The 26,525-nt window shown below is 42.6% G+C and overlaps 2 protein-coding genes across 2 annotated transcripts; one reads left to right on the top strand and one right to left on the bottom strand.

Annotated features, from left to right (window-relative positions):
- Positions 1 to 9,401: 9,401 nt before the first annotated feature.
- Positions 9,402 to 26,063, bottom strand: LOC125298469. The gene is made up of 2 exons (XM_048249249.1): positions 26,038 to 26,063; positions 9,402 to 10,306 (listed from the first exon to the last, which is right to left on the bottom strand). The coding sequence occupies exons 1-2, from the start codon at positions 26,057 to 26,059 to the stop codon at positions 9,402 to 9,404; spliced, it is 927 nt and encodes a 308-aa protein (XP_048105206.1). The 5' UTR covers positions 26,060 to 26,063.
- On the top strand, positions 13,676 to 17,669 carry LOC125299141 (keratin, type I cytoskeletal 9-like). The gene is made up of 5 exons (XM_048250287.1): positions 13,676 to 14,342; positions 15,107 to 15,179; positions 15,279 to 15,988; positions 16,079 to 16,997; positions 17,093 to 17,669. The coding sequence occupies exons 1-5, from the start codon at positions 13,956 to 13,958 to the stop codon at positions 17,149 to 17,151; spliced, it is 2,148 nt and encodes a 715-aa protein (XP_048106244.1). The 5' UTR covers positions 13,676 to 13,955; the 3' UTR covers positions 17,152 to 17,669.
- Positions 26,064 to 26,525: the final 462 nt, after the last annotated feature.

The raw sequence follows: 26,525 nt of genomic DNA, 5'->3' as shown, positions 1-26,525 counted from the left end.
GCTGTGGTGGAGAGAGCGAGCAGCACCAAATTCCTGGGGTGCACATCAGTGAAGACCTCTCCTGGACCACCAACACTGCATCACTTTCCTCATGAAACTCAGGCGAGCAAGTGCTCCACCAGCCATCATGACCACATTCTACCGAGGCACCATTGAGAGCATCCTCTCCAGCTGTATCGCTGTGTGGGGCGGAAGCTGCACTGAATACAACAGGAAAACCCTGCAGCGCATAGTGAACACAGCTGGAAGGATCATTGGTGCTTCACTCCCCTCCCTGAAGGACATTTACACCACCCACCTCACCCATAAGAAGGCGACCAAAATTGTGAGTGATGCAAGTCACCCCGCTCACAATCTGTTTGATCTACTGCCCTCTGGGAAGAGGTACAGAAGCCTGCGCCCCCACTACCAGACTCACCAACAGCTTCATACACCAAGCTGTAAGGATGCTGAACTCTCTCCCTCCTCTCCCCCCTCCACCCTCAGCTACATAACATCCTGGACATTGGACCCACAATGGCCGCCTGCACTACTCCACTTGCACACTTGCACACTTGTACACTTTACAACTTGGTGTTGTTGTCCTGAAAACACTTCTGCTGCTCTTACATAACTTGCACCACTATGCCACTTTCTTTATTACTTAGGTCAAACAGAACTACCCAAGCCTTTTATTGGCCTGACTTTGCACTAGTATTTTATTGACTGTCTATGCACAATTTCAACCAAATTTTGCTGCTCTTATTTTTTCATTATTATATGTGCCCTCTTATTTACTTATTTACTTACTTTTTTGTTTACTTGAATGTTATGTTTGTCTGTGGACTTAAATTGGTAAAATATGTCTTGTCTTCACCGTGGGATAGTGAGAAACGTAATTTCGACCTCTTTGTATGTCTGGAACATGTGAAGAAATTGACAATAAAGCTGACTTTGACTTTGACTTTGATATGCTGACAGCCAGCGATGTGAGATAAATCTTGGGGGATTTGTGAAAGGTACATCCAAGAACTCGCAAATCATCTTCAAGTAATCCAACTGCAAGTTAAGAAATATCATCTTCAACTAATAGCAAAACCAAAACAATTAATAATCCAGTTAGACTCAACACATTTTTTTAACAAGAAAGAAAGAAAGAAAGAAAGAAAGAAAGAAATGCATGTCCAGATACCTGATCTGATGCCCACTGATGATCTGTAGGGATGTCTGTGAAGAGGGCCTCCAAGAAGTTCGAGAATGGAGCAGTGAATGTCTTTGCCACATTGTGGACATGATGACATGAGTCCCCATCCACATCCAGAAGAGTGGGGCAGTGATTTTGGAGAAGAGAAAAAATAGAAAATGCATTAATTACTCAATTAGTTTTCATTTTCAAGTCATTTTGTTCATCTATATCCATTTGCAGTAACCTACTGACATTTTCAGAGGTGATGCAATTATAACATAGTTTACATAGAAAGTTACCATCTCTTCATTTGCTTTCAGAGTGTCCTGTCCTCATCATGTCCAGTAAACTTCTTGTTAATTTTGTTTACCCATAACTAGTCTTCAACACACACATGCACACTCACCTCTGCATTGGCAATACGATTACACATTGGAATTGGGAGCTCTACACTTTCCCTTATTCTGTCTGCTGGGGCCTGACTTTGGCTGGTAGCTGGCTTGTCTTGACAGAGGAGCTGGGCCACACTTTGGGTAGATATGATGGTAGCCACTCTCTCTGTGTATAGCACTCTGGCAGTGATTCAACAGAGCATGCACTCCCTTGTAGTGTTAATTTTGTCACCTATTTTTAATTTAGTCTTAGTCTTAGTCTTGTGACGAAATGTCCTTTTTAGTCTTTGTCATATTTAGTCATTCAAATATCATTTTTGTTAGTCAAGTTTTAGTCGACTAAAAGTCTCGTCATTTTAGTCTAGTTTTAATCAAATGAAAACTAAAGGTATCTTAGTCTTAGTCAGTTTTAGTCAAAACAGTTTAGTCTTTTTTTTATAACAAATTATTTCTGATTACCATTTGAGTCAAACAGTGTTTCACACATCTCAATTTTCCCACAATATTGTGTGTCCACAGAGCTACTCGTCTGTTATAATTACTCATTCTGATTTTTTGTCAGTCAGTATGTTTACATGCACAGGTAAGTCAAGCTACAATTATAGCTCGGCTGGGATTTGACCATAGACAGTAAAAGATTTGACTGGACCACTGTCATGATATTCGTAGACCAGTGTTTCTCAAAGTGTGGTGGTCCGCAAGCTATCCCAAGTGGTCCGCGAGCAGACGTGGTAAAATATAATATAGATAAGTTGTTTGCAATATTGAACCAACTTGTATGTAACTCCAAACAGTTCTGCAACACTGTCTATGTAAGATATGCCAGTTTAAATCATATGAATCCTCTGACACAATAAGCAAAGTGCAAAGACAATAAGCAAGGTGGTTCAGTGAGTAGGCCTATTGTGTAGACTAATATACTGGTGAAGTAGGTCTAATCTTTCTTTTTTTTTAGCTAGGGTTAGTTAAGTGGTCCTTCGTCTGAAAAAGTTTGAGAAACACTGTCGTAGACCCAAGTATTAATGTTTTACTCCGCCACGCTAGATGGCGATATGCGCCCAAAGGCAACACATTCCCCAAACAAACTCCATCTTATCCATAGCTAACTTGCTAGCGTAACTTTTCATATTAGCTTACTTGCTAGCAAACTTTGCATCATCAGTGTAACTAGTCAAATAGTTGACATTACATGCTAAACATTTTCGTATGGACATTCTGGGGGATGTTAGTTTGTATGAGAGAAGCTTCGACTTCTGGATATGTAGCATTGTGTCATAAAGCTAGGTAGTTAGCTTAACTCTGGCAGAAATCTCCGGTGTTCTTGTTCCATGTAGTTTTAGATGTTGCAGCCACAAGGTTGCAGCAACAGCAATAGACTAGCCTACAGGACCATGAACTCATTCGAATATTTTGAAAACGTAACAGCTAGATGTTCTGTCTTCTCATTATGTAGACGAAAATGAAGAGAGATTTTATCTTAGTTTTTATTTCATGCAAAACATTTTAGTCTCGTCTTTTTTTGTCAACAGTAATGCATCTTAAGATAGTCTTAGTTAGTGTTTCAGGACATTAGTGCCGTCTCGTCATCGTCTCGTCTTAGTCATGAGAAAAAAAAGGTTGTTGACGAACACATTTCCTCTCGTCTCGTCTGACGAAATTAACACTACTCCCTTGTTAGCATAATTAATCTCTTTCATGCAGAAAGTACATTTGGCATGTCCCTTTTTTTCAATTTCTTTGAAAAAGTCTGACATTTTGAATTTGTGTTTGGCTGTCTTGACCTCAATCTCCGTTTCAACCTGTAACCAAGACCAGTTCCACTTTGTTTTACAGCCCTCATCCATTTTCTTAACTGTTAGTGCCTCGCTCTCATCAAATTCTCTCATATTAGCATATTAGCCATGGTTACCTAGACCTGACAGTAACAGAGTGCAAAATAGTTCACTTCACTCACATTCAATTCAATTCACATTCACACTCAATGTGACATTCACATTTGTCACTTCGGGTTGCATTTGCGAAAAAACCTAGACCAGCGGCTCATTAGGCTACTAGACGTCAACAAGCTGCTAGCCTAAAACTAGCACAAGTAACGTTACGTTACCATTAGGCTACACATTGGAATTCATCCCTTGCAGACACGTGACTTAAGTCACGTGACGGCTCCATGCTGGACGGCAAAAAGATGGGAGACGGACGGCAAATTACATTATGTCATAAAGATTATGATGAACTGAACACCATTACTATATAATATCTTTGTAGTTCAATGTATTGCTGTTTGGGGTCTGATAGTCAAAGAAGATGCCAGTGGTGTTGTTAGATGAAATGGGTCATGATCGCAAATGTTAAGTTATTAAAACTGGTGGTAACAGCAAGGGGAGATAACGTTACGTTAGGCTACTGTAATTAACATTATGGTAAATGAACACCCATAAGTATTTCTGGACTAAAATATTGCATAGCGATTTGGTTACTTTATTTGTCTTGCTTTTATCAGTTGTAACATAATCAAAACGTTAAGAATGTCATATCAGAACATGAAATAATAACTACTGCCACACGTAGAAGCTAGCTATTCTAGCTAACGTTTATCGTAGCTCATAGTCCTAGGGCTATGTAACTCATCAGTTTGTACGTTGCCCAGCGAATAAACTTACTTCTTACATGTCTTAAGTTAAAGAATGGAAAGAAATAGGAAATTAAAAAAAAACTTGAACGGTATTATCTGTTTACATTCAGATCTTGCCAAAGACTTTGCACAAACAAGGTTAAAAAAAAAAAATCCAACTATTTTTGCTAGTCATGTCAAATGTAGCGCCAGAGAGGGTTAAAGCGGAGCGAGAGGCGCAAACGTTCGACAATTTCCGCGTTCGATTATTGCAAGGGGGAGGGGGGAAAATCCCCCTTTATGCAGACCAGAGTAAACCCTCGCTGCACTAATGTCAATGGAGGTGGAATTTTACCAATAAATTGGTCATTAAGTCTTTCTGGATTTGTTGAGGGTTTTTTGGACATTTTTGTCATAATCTGTAAGTGTTTGGGATCATTTCAAGCCTAAAAGTGTATTTTTTTAGCGTTCGGATTTGTAATAAAATAACTTAATATCAGACCATGCTGCTGCCAGTTACTGTCCGGTTGTTAGCATGCTAGCTAGCCTCTTAGCTAAGGTAACATTTTAAACGGAGAAGTGTGATTTCTTTGAAATGACAACTAGCTGAATAACATGACTGACATTAGTTAAAGTGGATAGTTTATACTCAAGTGAATTTGCAACAGTATATTAAGTTTAAAGGAACCATATGTAAGAAATGAATTTCAATTAATCATAAAATGGCCCTGATATGTCACTAGACATTAAGAAATCATGTTCATTTCAAATACTTATATCGCTGACAACAGTAGTCCGGCCAGGATATTGTCATTTTTAAAGTGAAGTTGCAGCCCTCAACTGATGTTGATGTTGTGTTTTGGCCTGATGCCAAAATGCCACCTGATGCCACCCTCCACTTATCTACTAATCACAGTCAGTAGTGTTTCGGCATCCGGGTTGGCAACCTCGAGTCAGGGGGAAGGGGGAGGGGATACACCTCTCTACAGTAATTTGAAAGTGATTGCAGTACCAGTTTTGGCCACAATCTTACATATGGTTCCTTTAAGCGAAGTCCTTCAACTACTAGTCACTTGTTAGCGCATAGCTGTATTGCCATAGCTACTCCCACCAACTTGTATAGCATTTTAAGCTAGCGTTAGCTAGCTAGCTAGCTCAGTTCACATGACTAATTAAATTATTCATATCATGTCCTAAAGAATGATTCATTGGTATCATACATGATTATAGACAATAATACTGTGAACACAATTATGTTTATCTGTTCTTATTGCTTATTAAGAGAGAAAGTTTATTTAGAGACGTAAGCCTGACGAGCCAGACCCACATTAAAATGCAGGGTCTGGGCACTCACCGTTCGCAGTGCTCAGTCCGAGGGGCGGGATAATGAGTTGTCTTTCAAATTCCCTCTGCACGCAATAGGACAGCGGTAGCGCTATGAGTCCCATGCATTTCCCACCAGTGGAGCTAGTTGGCTAGTTCAAACGTTTGCCAACTTAATAAAAGCTTAACTCATGTCACACTGTTCGCCAACAGCAACATCCATCTTATTTGTTTTCAAGTAGCAGGGAATTCAAGCCAAACCATTGCAACACTGCCATCAATCATTATGTTAAGCCCACCTAACGACTCTATACACGATTTCATTGGCCTGATTGAGTTTCGATTTCTGGAGCTCACAAGCCAACGGAGAGTTGCTAGACTAGCCCTGGCAGCAAATGTAATTTGCTGCCGCTAGGGGCGTGTCTAGATTTCTAGGCTAGACACTCCCACTTATGCAGACCGGAACTGTCCCGTTTTGCTCCCATAGTAACGAATTACGTCACTCTATCTTGCTAGTAATCAAGGATCTTTGGTAGCGCTAGTGTGCTACCTAGCACTAACCTGGCAGTTATTGTAAAGACTGTAATGACACATTAGGACAACCTAAACATTACACAATGCAAATGGTAGAAATTATGTAATTAGAAGACATCAAATATGGTTAACCTTACCTTTCTTGCAAAAAAGACCAGGCGCGACACAAAATTACTGGATCCCGGACTGATGGATGTAACGTTAAATCCTTGCAGTGAGTGCAGCCCTGTAGCAGTCAGATAATGGTCCGCAGGCGCAGCCAATGGGATTTTTACGTGCGCAGCTTTTTGATTTAGTGTTGTCTTACACTTCCTATGTTTCATGGACTGTAACGGTAGGCTATGTGTTTATTTAGTCATTTTAATACAGAATTAACTTTGATGAAATTATAATCAGACACTTCAACCCCCCCCCCCCACAAAAAAAAACTCATCGGATCTGCACGATTCACACAAGTCCCCCAGACAGCCGTGAAAAAGGCGGCATCCGCCAAAAGGCGCGCCGTTTGCATCCCTGATAATAATATATTGTAACAATCTTGCAAAGTTGTCTCAGAATGGTTTTATTGGTTACGCACCAAAACACCAGGTAAACGCAATTACTCATACTAAAATCAACATCAACATTACACACACACACATACACTGCACAGCATTATGGGAGTTCAGTCATGAACCAGCTAGGCTCAGTTCACTACACAGCCCCCCCGAGACTTAGTCTATGTCCCTTTGACTCAAGTCTTGACCCTACGTCAGTCCATGAGCCTGGCTGGGACGCGACGCTGGCGTTGTGGGTGCCCCGCTGTCGCGGCGATGACTTCCGGGGACAGCTGCACGGTGACCGGTAGCTGGTGGGCGGTGGCTCTCTTGATGGCGCGGCGCTGGCGAGCGTTGAGTCTCTCGCTGGCGTGCTGCTGGCGAGCGTTGACCCTCTCATTGGCGCGACGCTGGCGAGCGTTGAAAACAGCGACTCTCTCTCTCTCTCTGCCAGCGGTGATGCAGCCTGTAGCCGACGAGCGGGCTCCGGTTGAGCCGTGGCCAGGCTCCTCTCCTACCTCCGGTGGCAGTGCTGGCACTGGTCTGCTGCACACGGACACCTGGACAGGGCGTCCGCGTTGCCGTGAAGGCGACCCGCCCGGTGTCGATTCTCCATGTCGTAGTCCTGGAGCGCCTCCAGCCAGCGAGCCAGCTGGCCCTCTGGTTCTTTAAAGTTCAGCAGCCAGGTGAGCGATGCATGGTCCGTTCTCAGCAGGAACCGTTTGCCGTAAAGGTAGGTTCGGAAATGGCGCACTGCCACCACTACACTGCCACCACTACAGCCAACAGTTCTCTGCGGGTCACGCAGTAATTCTTCTCCGCTCGGTCAAGTTGGAGCGGCTGAAGTATGCGACCACCTGCTCGCCTGCTTGAGAGAGGACGGCGCGGACGCCCACGTCGCTGGCGTCGGTGTCCAGGATGAACGGCAGTTGAGGGTCAGGGAAAGCGAGCACTGGGGCCTCACACAGCGCCCTTCGCAGCCGCCGGAATGCTGCGTCGCACTCTCGCGTCCACTCGAAGAGCTGGCCTTTGTACGTTAAACGATGCAGCGGGCTGGCGACTGTAGCAAAGTCCCGGATGAAACGCCGGTAATATGACGCCAGGCCCAGGAAGCTCCGCAGCTCAGCACCATCGCGCGGAACAGGCCAACGTCTCACCGTCTCCACCTTAGCTGGGTCGGTGGCCACTCCGGCGGCCCCCACGACATGGCCCAGGAATCCGGTTTGCCTCCGGAACAGGTGGCACTTTTTCGGGTGCAGTTTGAGCCCAGCACCCCATATGGCGTTGAACACCTTTTCCAAATGTCCTATGGCACCGGTGAAGTCTGTTGCATGACACAGGATGTCGTCCAGGTAAACCACGCAGCATGTTCGTGGAATGCCCGCCAGGACACGCTCCATCAGCCGCTCAAAGTTCGCTGGCCACAGCCCTTGCCCGATGGTAAACGCTGTCTTCGGCCGAGCTTCCGGGGCTAGCTCAATCTGCCAGTAGCCACTGCGTAAGTCCAGCGAGCTAAACCAGCAGGAGCCGGCAATGCTGTCCAGCGCATCGTCAATGCGGGGGAGCGGGTAGGAGTCTTTCCTGGTTGAGGCGCCTGTAGTCAACACAGAACCGCCACGAGCCGTCCTTCTTCCGGACGAGTACATCTGGCGCAGCCCAGGGACTACTGCTTGGCTCTATCACTCCTGCCGCGGCCATTTCCTTGATCTTTTCTTCAGCTGCTTGTCGTTTGGCGAACGGTAAGCGATGAGGCTGAAGTCGAATGGGCCGGGCATTTCCGGTGTCGATATCGTGTTGGACCAGGCTCGTTCGGGTGCAGTCCTCATCTCTTGCGGCGAAGATGTCGGTGTACGCTGCTAGTAGTCTCCGCACCTGGCTACCCTGTGCTTCACTCAGCCCCTCACAGCTACGAGTGCAGAGTTCATTTACGGCTTGCCTTGTCTCTACAGAGGGCCGCGCTCTCTGAGCGGAGAGTGGTGTTTGCTCAACCCGCTCTCTTGGCTCTTCCCTGGTAGGCGTGAGCTGAGCAGTGGCGGCCTCAGCGAGCGGACCTGGATGAGACCTGTTGTTTTTTTTAGGGCTTGAGTTTCAGCGGGCTTGTGTGGGGAGGGGCAGAGACTCAGCAAGCGGACCTGGATGAGACCTGTTGTTTTCGCGGGTTTGAGTTTCACGGGCTTGTGTGGGGAGGGGCGGAGTCTGGGATGACGAGTACTCTTTGCGAGTTCGCTTCCTGCGGACTTGTGTGGAGCGAGTTGGAGAGTTCTTCGTCGCGCCAGCTCTCCGCACTTCATGCTCTGTTTTCCCCGCCGTGTGCAACACTCGCTGCTCGTCCCCAAGTGTAGTGTGAACCGGGAAATGTCCACCACAGCCCCCCATTTCTCTAGCACGTTCAGGCCGAGAATGCAATCATCCTGAATGCTAGCCAACCAAAGCCGGCGGCTCGCCGTCTCACCGTTGATGCACACGCACACCACTTTTTGTCCATACAGTTCCGCTCGCTCTCCGGTAACTGTTGTGATGCGCGTTTTTGTCTTTTCCCAGCCTCTGGGTCTGGCTACCAGCGTGCCGGGTAAGAGACCGGGGCGCACAAGCGAGATGGTGGAGCCAGTATCGATCAAGGCGCGACACCCAGTCCCATCTAGCGTGCAGTCCACATACAGTCCTCTGGTTTGACCGAGCCGGCCCAGCCGTATGCAATCCATAGCCCCTCCCGCCGTGCCACCTTCTTCTAGTAACTGGGGCGCGAGCGTGAGGGGTGCCGGGGCTGGGCAGTACTACGCGATGTGTCCCGGCTCGCCACACCGGTGGCATCCGTCTCCGCTGGCCGGCCTCTTCCACTTTCAGCGTGGGCGTTGTGTGGCTGTGGTGGTCTGCCGCGTCACCTCCAGTTCCTCCTCGTCTTCCTCCATTGATGTCTGGCGTACGCAATGCCTCGACTCTGTTGTGCGGAAGATGTTTTCCACCCGTTTGGCTTCCACGAAGGCCGCGGACAGCGAGCTGGGGGCGCTCAGGCGAAGGTGTTCTTTTAGCCGCTCTGGGTGGATGCCTCGCACGAACGCTTCCAGTGCCATCTCTTCATGTAGACCCTGGCTGTACGTTGGGTAGCCCCGCCGGGCATACAGCTGCAGGTCAGCCGCAAACTTGCCCAGTCTCTCGTCCTTGTGTCGCCGTCTGGAAGCGAGTTGTTCTCTGGCATCGCTGATGAAGATTCTCTGGCCGAATCGTCGTTGCAGAGCTGCTTCGATTGCGGTCCAGCTTACTTGCTCCGCCGGTGGCAGGTCTTCTAATACTTGTACCGCTTCCCCCTCCAGAGCCAACGCCACCTGTACGCCCGTTCTCTCCGCCGACCAGCCATTCAGCTCGGCTGCCAGCCGGATCTGTACCAGGTATGTCGCCAGCGGCCTTTCGCCATTGTAGTGGGGCAACTTTACGCTGGGGCGCCCTTCTACCGCCGCTGACGCACCGGGGACCAGCCGATTTCCATCGCTCCTGTGTGGAGCGGGTTCAAGTGGCGGGATGCTGCCATCAGCCCGGTTCGTTTCCTCCTGTTGCCGGGGGCGGATCTCTTCGTCACGGTCACGCTGCAGGCTGGCTCCGTCTGCTGGGCCCAGCAGGTGGCAATGGGCGAGCACGCTGTCGAAGAGCCGTCTTGGCAGGAAACTCATCATCGCCAGGGCATCAGTTGCAGCTTTCTCCTCCCGTTCAGTAGGGGTCGTCATCCCACTTCTGACACCAATGTAACAATCTTGCAAAGTTGTCAGAATGGTTTTATTGGTTACGCACCAAAACACACGAACGTCATTACACAGGCAAAACAAAGGAGGTCAATTAAACAAGCACGATACACAAACAGGGTAGTCACATACAATACACGGGGTAAACACATGAGGTACAACATAAAGAAAGACTATACCAGCTAACACATACATGACAAGGTAAACGCAATTACTCATTCTAAAACCAACATTAACATTACACACACACACTGCACAGCATTATGGGAGTTCAGTCATGAACCAGCTAGGCTCAGTTCCCTACAATATATTATGATCTGTTCATTTAATTGCAAAGCTTGTACAAGGGGTCTCAATTTAGCATTTTAACTATTGATGATAACACAAAATCAGAGCTACGTCTTTCACAATTTTGTTGTGATAAAGACTGATGTTTAAAAAACAAAAAAACGTTCAATACAAATGAGAATTTACAACTGTCCCCAAGTTTTCATCATGCCCTGTCACATTTACATAAAACACTGTGTGCAAAATGTGCACTGTGCTTTTAAAGTTATGAAAAAAGTATTTTAGCCCAGTAAGCCATTTGACATGGAACTATACTAATCAGATTCGATGATCTATGCTAGGCTGGAGCTAAAACTGGTATCACCAGACTCAGAGAACGGCTGGATGAACTGGAGAAAGGTAGGGAAGGTGGAAAATTAGTGTATTTCCCCAAATGAAATATCCCTTTAATGTGGGCCCTTGCAGTCTAGTGGGGTTACATAACCACCCAGTTTCATGTGCCCCACTGTTTAGGTGTCCCAGGAATCGTTGACCAAAAATTCAGAAAGTTGTTGACAGAAAAAAAAAGAAAAAAATCATAATAAAAAAAAATTGACAATATGACCGTTACGCTATGCTATATATGTCATAATTAGTGAGGCTTATTCTTAAGCTTCCAACTTACACACACATGTAAGCCACTTTGCTGTCTGGAAAACTCATAAGCCTGCATTTAATAAGCAGGAAATCATAATAATATGCTCACATTGGTTTCATGATAGACCTTTGCATACAGAGCTCACACCACTCTACAGAAGTTTCTTGTTACGTCACAGATGCCACTTGGCTGTTGGTGCATAGAATTATTAAAAATTATGTACCCAAATATTACTGTGGTTACCAGCAGTCAACTGGCCCAAAGTCAAAGTCATCCCTAAAGAGCTGGCTTATACACTATAGATGCACTGTATGAACTGTACTTTCTACTCTTGTTTTATGTTTATATTCCCCATACACTCATATGCACATATTTATACACCTTATGACACATGTCTACACACCCAAACAATGTTTTGCACACCAAGTCCACCAAGCCTTTTGACCAATAACGTACACAGACATTTTATTTATTTACATACATTCTTTGTACAATAACATCAATAACATCAATAAAGAATTTTAATCAATCAAACATTCCTAGAGATGAACTTCCCACAAAAATGTGTTTGCTGTAACAGCGGAGTTATTTAGCCCAGCGGTCCCCAACCACCGGGCCGCGGGACATTCCTAATCGGGCCGTAGCCTACGACATGAGTTTAAAAAAAAATGCATGCAAACTAAACTAAATTCAATTCGCAATAATGTCACGTTTTTACATGGCATAGGCCTATATGCAGTTGTTTGATTGCACGCAAAAGGTTGGGGACCCCTGATTTAGCCTATACCCAGCTTCTAGGGAGACAAGCGCAAAGGGCCATAACCAGCTAAGAACATGCCAAGTTCCATGTATGCTGGAATGTCCCAGGAATCAATAAAAAAAATTGAAAAAAAAAAAAAAACATTTTGACAAAAAAATATCAGCATACTATACTAAGATTCTTGATTTATATGTGGAAATAATTTCCATATTGTTTAACAAAATGTATCCCATACAGGACAACGTTTTTGGTAGGTCTCCATCGAAAATTTCCCATTTGTTAATGCATGATTTTAAATATCATCTTCAATGAATTAACATGACGGGATATCCTCATATGAAGGACAGATAATGTTTGGTGCTTGACAAAAGTCTTAAGTTGAGTTGTTTGCAGGGGCACAGGACATATTTTCGAAGTGAGGGGGACCAAATTGTGAGGAAAAACACAGATAGTGAAATCAGTGCAAAAAAACATACATCATATTATCACATCACATCAACTAAGGACCAAACGAAACACACAAGAGAGGTAGCTTACCCCCACCTTTAGTATTCCTAGAGAAAGTCCAAGCAGGGTTTGGTTTTTGTTTGGGGGCCCACTTTGTTTGTTTCCAGTTTTCAGAGCCTGCTGCCTACAGAGACCTGTTTTTTTTTTTTACAGTGTAATAATAATACGAAGCCAACGCGTAAAAGTTGATTTCACTTGAACTTGAAACAATATAAAACCAATAATAAAATGTTAAATTGTGTAATCCTGAATAAGAGACAAACATCACTGATGGCTGTGGGAAATACCTCAGACATCGATATATATATTTTCTACAACCTCGGTTCTATATTTAGAAAAGGATGCTGTGTCAATCACATATGCTGTCGTGTGGAATAGATGAACAAACGTGTAGACACCCAAATACGTAACATTATGTTCCATACAGGCTTTTGTTTTGGATACACATAAACAGGATAGTTTGCTCTAATAAACAAATGTGTGTTTGGTAAAGATTTCCTACATTTGTTCTGTCGTTTACTTAAAATTTGTCCTGACAGCAACTTGGAGGCTGTCACTCTGCCGCAGTAAAATGAATTACAGCTTCCTCTGAAGACAAGCCGGCATATTAACAATGCCTGGCAGGAAAACCCCAGGCTTTCATAATGCTCCCATTTCCCTGTGCCTGTACGCCAGGCAGACTACCTCCAACGTCACTGATCGGAGCATTCCAACATCAAAGATGAAAGTCCATCACTAATCACTTTATGTTGACGTCCTTAAGTGCTTGGTCTCAAAATAAATTCACCAAAATAATGAGCATTGTTTGTCAGTAAGAACTTCAAATTAATTTAGATGTGATTATTCACCACATGGCTCTGGTTGTAGCTATTGCTATATAGCTATATATAGCTATAGCTATATATAGCTATATATATATATGTCATATAAAAATATTTCACATACAAAACTCATATTTTATCATTTTTATATTTAAAATATAAAAGATGTCTTAATGCATGAAAGTTTAAAGTTGGAAACACGTATGAAGGTTATAGTTTAAACAAAAAATAAACCCATAAAGAATAAGCCATGTGTTCTCTCACTGTCTGGACTCATGCATTTGGGACATGCATGTCCCAAAACTACCAAAACACATGTGGTGCCATGTTGTCAAACAATAGGAAGTCTGCTGGAGGTGAACATGAAAACAATGTGGCAGGACAGTGCAGACCACCCATCTCTGTGGTCCAAGAGGTTATTCAATCGTCCAGCAGCAGGGTGGATCAGGAAGATCTCCTGCTGTGGGAGGGGTATGTTGGCATTCATAAACCTTGACACCACAAGATCGGGACTCTACTTTTCAAAGAAGATAGCAAGTCCTAGAAAGCAGCAGTATATGAATTATCTCCGATCTGAAAGCACTTTGGCTTTTATTTTACTCATCATAAGATAGAGGTCCATCTGGACCTTAGCCCAGCTTGCAGAGATGTACAACAACAGCTACTCTCAATCTAAGTTTGGCGCGAGTGCCAAGAAAATCCACAAGGCCAGGGGCAAGAGCTGTGGCTACTACATGAAAATTGTCTTCTTTTTCTCCTCCTTGATCCAGACTCTGATCATTGTCAGCCTGGTTCTCTTCCTGGTCTATGGACAGCCAGAGGAATCTGCAGCTGAGAAGAGATTACAAGTGCTTGACCCGATGCACAATGAGCTCATTACGAAATACGGATACCTTCAGGAGGAGACCAGAAATCTTACCCGGAAAATTAACATGACAAATCGGGAAATGGAATACATGCAGAGGAATATCACCATGCTACGAAAATTAGGCAATGACTCTGTTTCCTTCATCAACAGTCTTCGAAATAAATTGGTGAGTAATATCTGATGCTCTTTTATTTATTGCCTGACATTTAACATTATCCACAACAAACATTAAAGAACCTGCTGATGATATTTTGTTCTGAAGATTTGACAAATTCAATAATTTGAAGGACAAATTTCAAAGCCACTGCACTGTAAAGCTGTTGCACTGACAACACTGTCAATACATCAATACCACTAAAACAACAACTGTAAAGCTGTGCAGAAAAAAATATACTGAGGAAAAGGTTGTCTATAAAGTCTTTGTTAGCACATCACAGTGGTGTGTTAATATGGTCTGAATTTCATATCTTAAATGTTGTAACCTCATGCAGCCCCTGTTTACTTTTTAATCTGCTCTGAATCTCTTTGAACACTCCATTCAGATATGAATGTAAGAAAGTGCATTCTTCAAACATTGTTGCCTACATTATAGAGGGATAAGTCATATAAGGTTCTACTGAATCTGTTTTGATGCCAAAGAATCCAAACCCTTGACTGAGTACAGCTCAGAGATGTTGCTTAATACTTTGCTTTGTTTTATGCAATATCAGAAACATGTCAGATCTTGCTGATTCTGTTCTCATATAATTCAATTTAGAAGAATACATATGGAACATTTAAGTAATATACTTTTTTACTGCCAGGTCTGTAACATTTGTATATTCTTTGTTATTTGCTGCAGTTTTGTATTTTGTTTTGTAATATACATCTGCACTGTCATTAATTGTGTTGTAACTATTTTTGTATTTGTAATGTTAATTTACCATACAGTTACAATGTCAAATGAGTTCATCGCCACCATGTAACTGCCCAAGAGTGGTACAACCTCCATGCCAATCAAATGGTAAGTACACAAACAAACAACCTTTTAACATCCAATAATATTTTATGTTCATGCTGACCAACACTAATGCTATTTATTTTACTTTTTTTGAAATATCAGGTCAACTACATGGTCTACAATATGAAAATTCACAGCTGAAAAAATGGCTGGAAATTGTGCAAGGGAATTTTTCAGGGACTTTTCATGTTTTGAAAGATGAACTGGACAGTGCAAACAGGGACAGGGAATCCCTTAGGCTAGAGACAATCACACTGCGCCAAGAGAAGGCCACTGCTGAGAGGGAGATTGAACATTTTAAGACAAAGTGTAAGGAGGACTTTATCAAGTCCTTGGACGGAATCCCAGAGATCACCAAGGCATTCCGGCAGAAGATTGGCGCCTTGTTTCCACAACTGATCCCTTTCCACATAACCTGTCCCAAACAGCGTGAGCAGCTGGAGCAGATTCAGTATAACTGTAGCAGCCTATCAGCAGAGGTGGAGAACAAGTTTCAGCCCTACTTGAACAACGTTGGATTAAAAGTTTCTGAAACACTTCACAGAGTGAGTCATCTTGAAGCAAAAAAAATATATCTGGACAGGAACCTGTTTGAATGTAAGCAAAATCTAAGTTCCCTTGCAGAAACAAATTACAAGAATCTTAGAGACACCCGGGAAAGACATGACAAGGCTATGGAACAGGTTCTGCTGGAGCAAAGGAAACTCCGAGGAGCAAAGGAGCTGTTGGACGGAACCTTGAGTCTAAAGGAATCCGAAATCAACATGCTGAAAGAAAAGATAAACGCCTCTCTGGCTAACTGTGGACACAGGGTAGGAGTTATATGACTAGTATTTCACACATATGGATATGTTGAGAAAATGTATATTGATAATAACACATCAAAAAAAAATTCTTTACAGGCACCACCACCAAAACCTTTTCCTGGGAATTCAGCCCCAGGAGGGGGCGGGATGGGAACAGGAGGCATATTACCTGGTAGTGGCAGTACATTTTCAGTTCAACCAGGATCAGGGATAAAACCCACTGCACGAGGGTCTGGTGGACCAGACAGTTCTTTATTTAAAAAGTTTGAATTGGAAAAGTTTGGTCGCAGTGGTGTGAATCAGGTGGGGTCGGGAGGAACTGGGATGGGAAATACAGGGTCAAGTGGCCCGAGCTCGGATAGATTCCCAACAGCAGCAGGGTCAAGTACGCCTGGGTCTGGTAAACCAGCATTAGGTGGAACAGGACCAGGAACTGGATCAGGATCCTCTGGAAATATGGGAACATTTGGAACAGGATCAAGCCACTCTGTGCCCTCTGGTACAGGAGCTGGTAGGACAGGGTCTGGAACCGGGTTAGGCTCCCCAACAGGGGGAGGAATGAACACAGGCTCCTTTGGAACAGGAAATGATAGATCAGGATCGAGTGGGACAGGGTTTGGTTCATCTAGTAGTATGGGGTCAACAGGGGCAGGATTCAACACGGGCTCTTTTGGAACAGGTGCAGGAGCAGGACATAGTGGAACAGGATTTGGTTCCACTAGCAATATGGGGGCTGGTGGAGCAGGGTTTGGTAACACAGGCTCTGCTGGAGCAGGGGGCAGTCGAAGTGCACTTCCTGGAGCAGGGACTGGCACTACAGGGCAGGGCAACACAGGCTTTGGTGGAGCAGGGTCCAGCAGGACCGGGCAGAGTGGGACAGGGTCTGGGGGGACCGGGTTTGGAGGCTTTGGCTCAGCAGGAACAGGCCGAACTGGGTTTAGTCCAAATGGATTTGGACGAACAGGGACCGGTGGCAACACGGGGCTGTACGGAGGTGGCAGCTATGGAACCGCAGGTAAGTCTGACAGCATTTACAATGTTTAAACATATCAACATGTATAATGATGAATACATATAGTCTGAGATAACTGTCATATTCTGTGTTCCCAGATCCTATCTCAAATCACTTGAGAGAGCTCCAGAAGTATTTAAATCCAGAGCGGTATTGAGCTGTGAAGAGAGTTTCATAAAGGACAATTCTACAGGGATGTATGAGTGAAACTGGGGAATCATACCCACATTACTTAGCTCAGAAAAATACAGTGGATTTAATTAAAAGCTGAGGTTCAACAAAAACTGTGGTTATACTTGTTTTGTACTCTGCTTTTAGCCTGTACATTTGCTTTGCAGATTCCAATTTTTATGCATTTTCTTGTGGGAGGTTAAACAAATTCTCTAAGATGTACATAGTCATATAGTATATATTATGTAAAGAATTTTACGGAATAAACAGCATATTCTAAACTAAAAAAATGCATTCTGAACAGTGAATTGTGTGCATGAGATTGTAAAGCACAATGGCATTCCAATTTCTTGTGATGACACTAAGTGACCACATACCCTTTGTATATTATCTGTTATGCCACAAGAGCTTAAAAATATGTGTCTTTTAATTACTCAGTAAGCATGGTGTCATTTATCTGTGGTTACCTGCACATATTAATAAAAAAACTGTTTCACCCTGTCAGTTAATATGTAATTCATGTAAACATATTTAAAAACCCTTGACTTCTCATCACATTCCATCCTCATTTCCTTTAAATTCCTATCAAAGGTAGGGGTGGTTGGTGTTAACATATCTCTGGCACAAATGGAGGTCTTGCAAAAGATATAAAATTAATAATTACTGAGATTAAAAGAATGATTCATTTTAATGTTTCCTTAACTGTCATTTTGTATGAGATTAGTTCATATGATCAATGACTTTCAGTAACGATAAATTCTGAATGTTTGCTATATTCTGAATTATGAATAGTTGTGAATATACTGAACTGAATACTGAATTGTGAATATTTACAAACACATTATGTTTGTGGGAGTGATCCATACAGTCAACTGTATCAAACCATTACCTGTAATATAACATGGTGGTGCAATATGCATTTCTTACTGTCCAAAACTCCCACAATGTCAACAAGGTAGCGCAAAACCAAAGGACATTGCTTAATTAAGTACATTTTACAGCATTTCTCTAAACCGCAAAAGGAGGAGGAAGAGAGGGAGGAGAAAATACTATAATAGCTTAATGATCATTTTTGTAATAATCAGCACTCAATTATTCTTTTTTTGAATATATGTTACATTAGTTGCATGAAATGGTATTTTCTAAATTAGCATGAGATTCCATCCAATAATAGATTGGCAAAAGACATTGGTTAGAGCCCACAATTGCTCTTGCACAATCTTACACAAAGTTGCCCATCCCAAGCACTGTTTCTGTCTGTTTACATTCGTCAGACAACCCTAGAATGTAAAGAGACAATAGGGACGGATGCAGGCGTCATAGACGTCATATTAATGTTTACGAAACAGAAAACGGGTCCAGCAGTGGTTAGCACAGGTGTTGTGGCAGATGCTGGAAGGAAAAATGTGAAAACTGAAGGCTAAAATCTGTCTTTAAAAAAAAAAAAAAAGCTCTGGCAGTTTTACAACAATTGTTATTGTTTTGCGTCAGCAGGAAGCAGTACTTAAAACAGTGCCCAAGCCAGCAGTGGGGCTATAACATAAGCAAACCTTTGCTACCCTTGGACCACCCATTCACATGACACGGAAGTTACCTAATATGATTGAGAGACACATGAGGTGGGGTACATCTCTGCCCATCCCTAAACGTTGCTTCCATACTTTGATCCCATATATTTTTTCCATAGCTCATGATCACAAGGTCATAAAGTTTACCTCCTTATTTATGAATCCCTTCCATGTATAATTACCCTACAGTGCGTGAGCAACACGGATAACAATCAGACGCTTTTCCCATGTTGATGACTAGCTTCCTGTCACAGAAAACAGAGCGCGAGGCCGCCTCTCCACCAGTCCCGCTGTCCCCACAGGGCAGCTGGGCGCCAATTAATAAATAGTGAAGCCAAGTAAAAAAGTGTTCTCTATCCTGTTTAAAGGATGTCCTTTGTTCAAGATAAACTGTTTTCCCCATTTAGTCTTGTTAGATCTTTACCCTTTCTCGTAAGAGGTGTGTGTAAAGCCAAGAATCGACTGCTCTCCCTTGAAGTGCCACAAATATATATAGTAATATCTCACATTAAATTGCCATTCAGAATAATGATTATTTTTATAATATATTTGTACACCTCTGAGAATAAATGGTTTACTGATATTAACTGTGGAATTGAGCAGATGTACGTTGGCCTATAGTTTAAAACATTGTAATTAATGTTAATTAAAATTAAGTTGATGTCTGCGTTGATGAAGTTGATACAACTCTGTTGTAAGAATGTCTGGAAATAGAGGGGCAAATCTCCATACTCCACCCTCCTCAGCAGTGGAAAGGAAAGGGTGCCTTCCTTCCTTCAGGGGGTCAGAGGACTATGAGACCCTTTGTCTCTGGACTCGATGGTTCCCTATTCTCTACAAGTCCTAATTAAACTTCCTATTTTCCTGCCCCCTCTAAGGCCCCTATACTTCCCGTGTGCTAAAGACATTAGGGGGCACGACCCTCTCGTTGTTGATTTGTCCAGCAGAAGTCAACCCTAGAATCAGTGGGCTAGATGTAACACATGTGTATGTTTTCCAGGTCAGGCACAACCTGAGCTGACCTTGAACCTTGAATAGAGTTGTATGTAATTCCAAGGTGGGAGCAGTATCCCTCTGGATGTCAGCTTTTGTCTCACTATGGACTCTCCACGTTGATTAGATTATGTTTTTGATGTAAAATATGTATTACAATCTTGCAAAGAAATGTACATTTCCATGGTAAACTATCAGGATTTTGAAATAAAAAACACAATTTCATCTATATAGAAAGCGATCTCACAGAGACTCATTTTTATCTTTGGCTTTTTTAAGATACTGTCTGGCACTCACACATCCAGTCACTGAGACGGTTGGCACAGACTTAGATACATGGGAACAACATGTAGACAGGACATTGGTGGACAGGACACTACATGGGTTGACAGGACACTAACACATCAGAATCATCACACTGGGCATGAACACTTTGGCTATACCTGCTAACAGAAAATACAGACTCACGTTGGGAAATCATTTGAAAACATTCTGGCAATGAGATGTAGCAGCTTTCTTACTAAAGTGAAACAATTTAGGCCAATAGCTTAAGCCTACTTATTTGATGAAAGCTTAAAAAACACTCAGGCCAGGGGCGGAGCTTGAGGGGGTGTGGGGGGTGCGGCACGCCCCCGGCCCGGGACCCGCAGGGGCCCGGTCTTGGCCCCTCCCCCCCCTCCTCGGGTAAGGTGGGACGGGCCTCTCCCCACGGCACAAGGCCGGAGGAGCTAAGATCATGCAAACGGTTTCTTTTCAATCATTTTCATCAGAGTGGGACGTATTAGGCTTATAGGTTGCCCTAGTCAGGACACGGTTGCTGAAAAGTTTTGAAATTTACTTTGATGATTTAGTAGACCGTGTAAAATATTGAATAAAATGTTCTGCTGTATGACTGGCTTCATTTTAACTCTCATAGGCTATTGAACTTTACGACGTGCAAATTTACAAAATTGGATCAACGATATTATCTCCTACAGGCGTCAATGAGAGAACACTTACACTTACATGATTTTGGTTTCGATTTTCTAATTGGAGTAAGTCTCTGTGACAACACGTCATGATACATTTGATAATGTTTGATCGTTGTTTTGGTAAGCATCTTTTACGTAGCCTAATGAATGCACTCTAGAAAGTGAAAGTAGCCTAACCTAGGCCTATATGCGCTCTGTGTCTGAGCTGTCTGTGCACGTCCGCAATTGATTACATTCCTCAAATGGAGAACACATCAATCCCATGGTATTTTTTGCCCTAAAATGCATGAAACGTGCAAGTTCAAAATCCCGCCGGTAGCCACGTTACATCTCCGTTTCATATTTACTAGCCTACAATAAATTGAACGAACTCAACTGACAACAGGTATAGGCCTATCTACTGATTCGGTCATTGAGACTACAGAATACAGACTACAGAATACAATACAACAAACTTTCTGTCTTTCTGAAGTTTATTTTTGTATTCCGGGGTACAGTAGCCTAATTGCATAATGTCTTGACAATAGTTTTTTCTTACCGGCTTGCTGTTTAAACTGACTGCGCCGCTCTGAACTTTCCTGCCAGGTTTATGACGTAAACCGCATCTCGGCTCTGGCATTGCCTAAACTCATCGTGTGGGAAATCAGATTATCTGTCAATATTGGGCTTTGAAAGTAAGGGATATTTGCTCAGTAATAGTAGGCTACATTTTGTAACATTTATAGAGAAACCGAGGGGAAGAATCGTTGGAAATTGAAAACACATACAAAAAAAGATTCGGGGCTTTTGAAAAGAGATTCGGGGCTTGAGCCCCCGAAACCACCCCCTCGCTCCGCCAATGCAACCACCCAGCAGTAACTTCTGCATTCAGTGAGATTTGCACCACCCTAATTTTATTTTTGACTCTTCCCGTCACCGTTGCCACCTCTGAGCGCTCAATCTCCAAGTGAAAGATCATTAAAAACCACCATAGAGAATGAGAGAGCAAAGAAAATGGACATACTGTACACAGAGCATCGTTCGCGGTGCACAAGGCTCGTCGTATGCCCTTCAAATAGTGCTGCGTATTACTGTTGTTTTATTATTAGGGGTCATGTAGCCTAATGTTTTTGTTGTTGTTCTCTTGATTACACGTCATGTACGTTCGATGGACTTCAAAATTACATAGTTGCTCTCCGTGGTGCTGACGCTTGTAAGACCCGCTGTTGCGGGCATGTGTTTAATAAAGGGCCCGGTCATGTGCCCCGCCCCCGGCCCGGCTCTGACTTGTTCCGCCACTGATCTGTACCTTGGTGGTGTGTAGTGATAATGAAAAAAATAGAACCTAATAGTGTATTCAAATATTCCTTTTGTGTTGCGGAACTGGAAATATCATTATGCTATTCTTCTCTCCAGGGACATGCACATACATTTTGAAGGGCAGGGGCTCAAGTGGAAAAAAGGCACTTCATATTTTTATTAACATAATTTTTAAATGAAGAATGACTTTTTGTACGGAGATAGAAGATTATGTAAGCGTTATCTTGAATTACATATCTTGTACAGTATTGTCAAATAACGTTAACACTGATAAGATTCTTGTATAAGCCAAAATAACAAATCCATAACGACAGTATTCATCTTGCATGAAGTATATGAGCTATAGTTTCATAGACTAAATTACTATTACAATTTATAATTATTTTTCTGAAATAACCTCATTACGAAAAAGTGTATGACATCTTGTGACATCAGCTAGGACTTTTATGATGCGGCTTCTGTAGCAAATCGTAGTAAATCGTGCTTGCAGTGGAGGCAAAGATTATACATGGCAAAACAAGATAGTTCGCCGTAGTTCATGTCTATGGGTAGCCTGACGAGCCAGACACACATTAAAATGTAGGGTCTGGGCACTCACCGTTCGCATTGCTCAGTCCGAGGGGCGGGATAATCTGTTGTCTTTCAAATTCCCTCTGCACGAAATAGGACAGCGGCAGCTATGAGTCCCATCGCGTTCCCACCAGCGGAGCTGGTTGGCTAGTTCAAACGTTTGCCAACTTAATAAAAGCTTAACTCGTGTCACACTGTTCGCCAACAGCAACATCCATCTTATTTGTTTTCAAGTAGCAGGGAATTCAAGCCAAACCGTTGCGACTCTGCCATCAATCATTATGTTAAGCCCACCCAACGACTCTATACACGATTTCATTGGCCTGATTAAGTTTCGATTTCTGGAGCTCATAAGCCAACAGAGAGTTGCTAGACTAGCCCTGGCAGCAAATGTAATTTGCTGCCGCTAGGGGCGCGTCTAGATTTCTAGGCTAGTCTATGGGTGCAAAATGGGGATCGAGTGCATAACCCTAGAGTCACATTAGCTAAAAGACAACGACAACTCCACCAACTTGCCATTGAGTGGGCTGTAAACAAGGCTTCGCGGGTGATTGATGGCTACCGATTTCTACGTGCTAGGTGGCTGACAGATAGCTCATACATGACATATTTTTTTGTTACAAAACCTGACTTTTTAGATTTAAAAGTTAATATTTCTTGCTAGGGATTGCAACATATAAGGCCACAAACCCTGAACTTACTTGTTAGTACAGAAATACTGTCTTCTATGAGTTAGCTACGCCATCTTGGATAAAGTTTTTGAACAACGAGCGTCACGTCACCTTCACTCCGATTGCTTTGTCGCATCGTTCAGCATTTGCATAAAATAGACTTCTTGTCTATTTTAGCGCCGCCTTGCTCGTGGCAGTGGCAAGCTTGTCGCTTGTCGCTGGCAAACGGCCACTCCCATTGAAAATGAATAGCAGCCTGCCGCTTTGTCACCGTTTCTCGGAGCTAATGTGACTGTGGGGTAAAGAGGCATGTCGTTGACGCATTATACGTAGCAACCGGCCAACAGCAGCAGAATAAACTAGACTGCATTTCCGGCGGGAACTGCGAAAGTGTGCTTGCCCTGGTCCGGTCACCAACGTGAGCAGACAGTGACATACGCTATGCTGAACCTGGCTTGATCCAAGCATTCTAACAGTGCCTTTCAGTGTTGGAGCAGTGGCAATACCTCAAAAGCTCTATTCAACTATTGCCTTGCGGGGTGAATGCGGTTCGTTGGCTTTTACCTGTGGCCTGCCTTTGAATTTAGCTTCTATGACTAAAATCAAATCAATAAAATAAAACAACAGCAGTGATTGGCTGCAAAAATAAATAATGTCACGCGTCTTGCACCTCTCAAACTGGGCTATCAGGTAACCTAGAGAAAAATGTGAAATTATGAAATATGACTAAGGCATTAAAATGCTGCTTGTTTGTCAGGATACTTTTTCACTGATTTATTTTAGAAATATGAGCTATGAGTTTGAATGTTATATATTCCATCCCCTAATTCTGTTTTACTGGTTTATTTGACAAATAATCTATATGGATTTGCTCTATAAAGACCTTATGTCTGTTTGGGATTGTTTTGAGAGCCTATTGATGTATCTCAGAATAAAGGAATGTCCACAACATTAGTGATGGGTTTTTTTTGTGTGTGTGAATGTATTTTACTTAACTCATTGAATGTAGCTGGATACTCATGAACGCATGTCTCTAATAGCCACAATAGGAGTAATTTTAGCAACACCGTATTTTGTGTGGCCCATAACGACCCAGTAGATCATGAAAATGTGCCAAAATTCACATTCCTTGCTTGTTGTTGGTACATTAATCCCATTAAGATTGCCACTTATCTGAGATGTAAGAGTTCAGTATAGGTTTAAGGTCTGGGACAGGGATTTGACATTCTGTGACTTCTTCATTGAGGGCTTGCTTAGCAGCACTGTCCGCTTTCTCATTTCCCCTCAGACCAACATGGCCTGGGACCCAGGAAAAAACTACACTCAAGTTCTGGTTCTTTAGACGTTCTAGTTGATCAAGCTCAGCTTTGGTTGTACTTTTTGCGTGACATTAAAGCCTACTGGAAAGATTTTTAATTGCAATTTAATTGAAAGCAATTTACTTTTACGATTAAATAAAATTAATTTATCCCTCTCACCCATAGTTTTCTATTTATTTACAAATGTACAGAGGCCTACTGTAATTACATTTATACATAGTTATTCTACTGATCTTTATACTATTCATCCTGCACATAGACTTATTCTTACTACTCTTATAATGTTGTTTCTGCACTACAATGACACCGTTTCCACACTGCACATAGCTGTATGTTATGTACATATCTGTTATATATGTCATATTGAATCTCCATATTTATTCTGTTTTATTATATTCTGTTAATACACTGCATATATCTATATTATTATTTCTACTATTATAATGTTACTACTACATACATTATTCTACTTATTGTATGAGATAACTGCTAATACACTGCACATATTTATATTTAATTCATATTACTCTAAACCACCTTCTGTAAATCAACTGTATACTACTGTCTACATTGCACTATATTTCTTGACCTGTCTCTGTATATTTCATCACCTTTCTATACTTTGCATCACATTGTATGCATACTGTAGCTACATGAATCACAGCTAAGATCCTTGGTTGCTATGAAGGCCAGTCGTTCTAAATGGATGGTTGCTATGGCCAAAGGCCAGTTATCTCTGCCGTTGTCAAGCGGGCATATCCTAACTTTATCTTATTTTAAACATCTCTATTTTACTTAGCCTACTTCCATACAGTGACTCCTATTAAGAAGTGGCCACTTCATTCGCGCTTACCGTGATTCACGCAGCAACATTATTAAATTAATCTGTCCCCATATGCCTATGCCAACGTTTGCAAAGAGGAGAATCTTTTAATTTGATTCACAATGAAACGTTACATTTAATGTACATGTAAACAATGAGTAGGCTAGTTTTGGTTGTTGTTGGTGGTGTTACTGCATCCCTTAGGTATGCCTACAATGCTAAATTGTTCCCTCGTGATTGTTAGACGCATTTCAAAACATCGCGACGTGAAATGCCACCACAAAACATTGTTTGTGAATCGGTCTTATTAGGAGTCCTCGCTTAAGCTGTCACAGACTCAGGCGCTACTTTTAGGGCTAAAATGCTTCCTGAATTACTCTTAGTAAAAAAAATAGGAGTCGTAAAGTTATGAGTGACGAAGTTACGAGTACAAACATCTCATATCAAATGACCATGGCATTACACTAAGCAACATAAATCTCATAACGTTACAGCAACATCTCCTCCCTATGACCTAGCTAGCTAGCTTCTAGCCACACAAGAAATGAATGATGTTAAAATCTCCGCTTAGCATTCTAATAACAGAAGGGGCACATTTATGTGGACCACTACAACATGACTCATTATGTCTGTAATGCTAACTGTATAAAACACTTACTTTCATAAAGGAAGCACACCATCCAGCACATACACATGGAAACCGATATTTTAGGTAGCCTACTTGGCCACGAACTCAAAACGTGTCTCTCTGAAGCTCTGTTCTAGAATCTTTGCTCTGAAGTCTGTCCCCGTTGCTAAGCAACATCAAATAAACGAATAGACAGTCTTCCAGTATTAAATGTGTACGTGTGATTACGAATGGATGTGTGTGGTTTGCAATTAGAATAAACAAGAAATAACATTTCAATAATTTCCCATGATAAATTACATAATATTTGCACCTTCCTTCCTTATGAAGCTCACACTAATTCCACCGCATTTAGTGAAATGTAATACAACGTTGCCACCTAGAGTTCAGTAGGCTATTTAAGATTAACGTGGCATTTCCTGCTTATTTTTTCGTCAACTCCATGCTTTTAGGAAAACAATCTTTTTTATCATAGTTCCCTCTTCAATGAGCGATTACCAGCTCATTTTTGTAACAGA

Source organism: Alosa alosa, chromosome 1 (genome assembly GCF_017589495.1).
Source record: "Alosa alosa isolate M-15738 ecotype Scorff River chromosome 1, AALO_Geno_1.1, whole genome shotgun sequence".
In the NCBI taxonomy this organism is placed as follows: domain Eukaryota; kingdom Metazoa; phylum Chordata; class Actinopteri; order Clupeiformes; family Clupeidae; genus Alosa; species Alosa alosa.
The sequence above is the reverse complement of the archived record's forward strand: the minus strand, read 5'-3'. Positions and strand labels throughout refer to the sequence as shown.

Coding starts and splice junctions, on each gene's coding strand:
- LOC125299141 (XM_048250287.1), top strand. CDS start 13,956: ATGTACAACAACAGCTACTCTCAATCTAAGTTTGGCGCGAGTGCCAAG. Junction 14,343..15,106: donor ACAGTCTTCGAAATAAATTG/GTGAGTAATATC, acceptor TTTACCATACAG/TTACAATGTCAAATGAGTTC. Junction 16,998..17,092: donor TGGCAGCTATGGAACCGCAG/GTAAGTCTGACA, acceptor CTGTGTTCCCAG/ATCCTATCTCAAATCACTTG.
- LOC125298469 (XM_048249249.1), bottom strand. CDS start 26,059: ATGGTGTGCTTCCTTTATGAAA. Junction 10,307..26,037: donor GGTGTGCTTCCTTTATGAAA/GTAAGTGTTTTA, acceptor CAACTTTGCAAG/ATTGTTACATTGGTGTCAGA.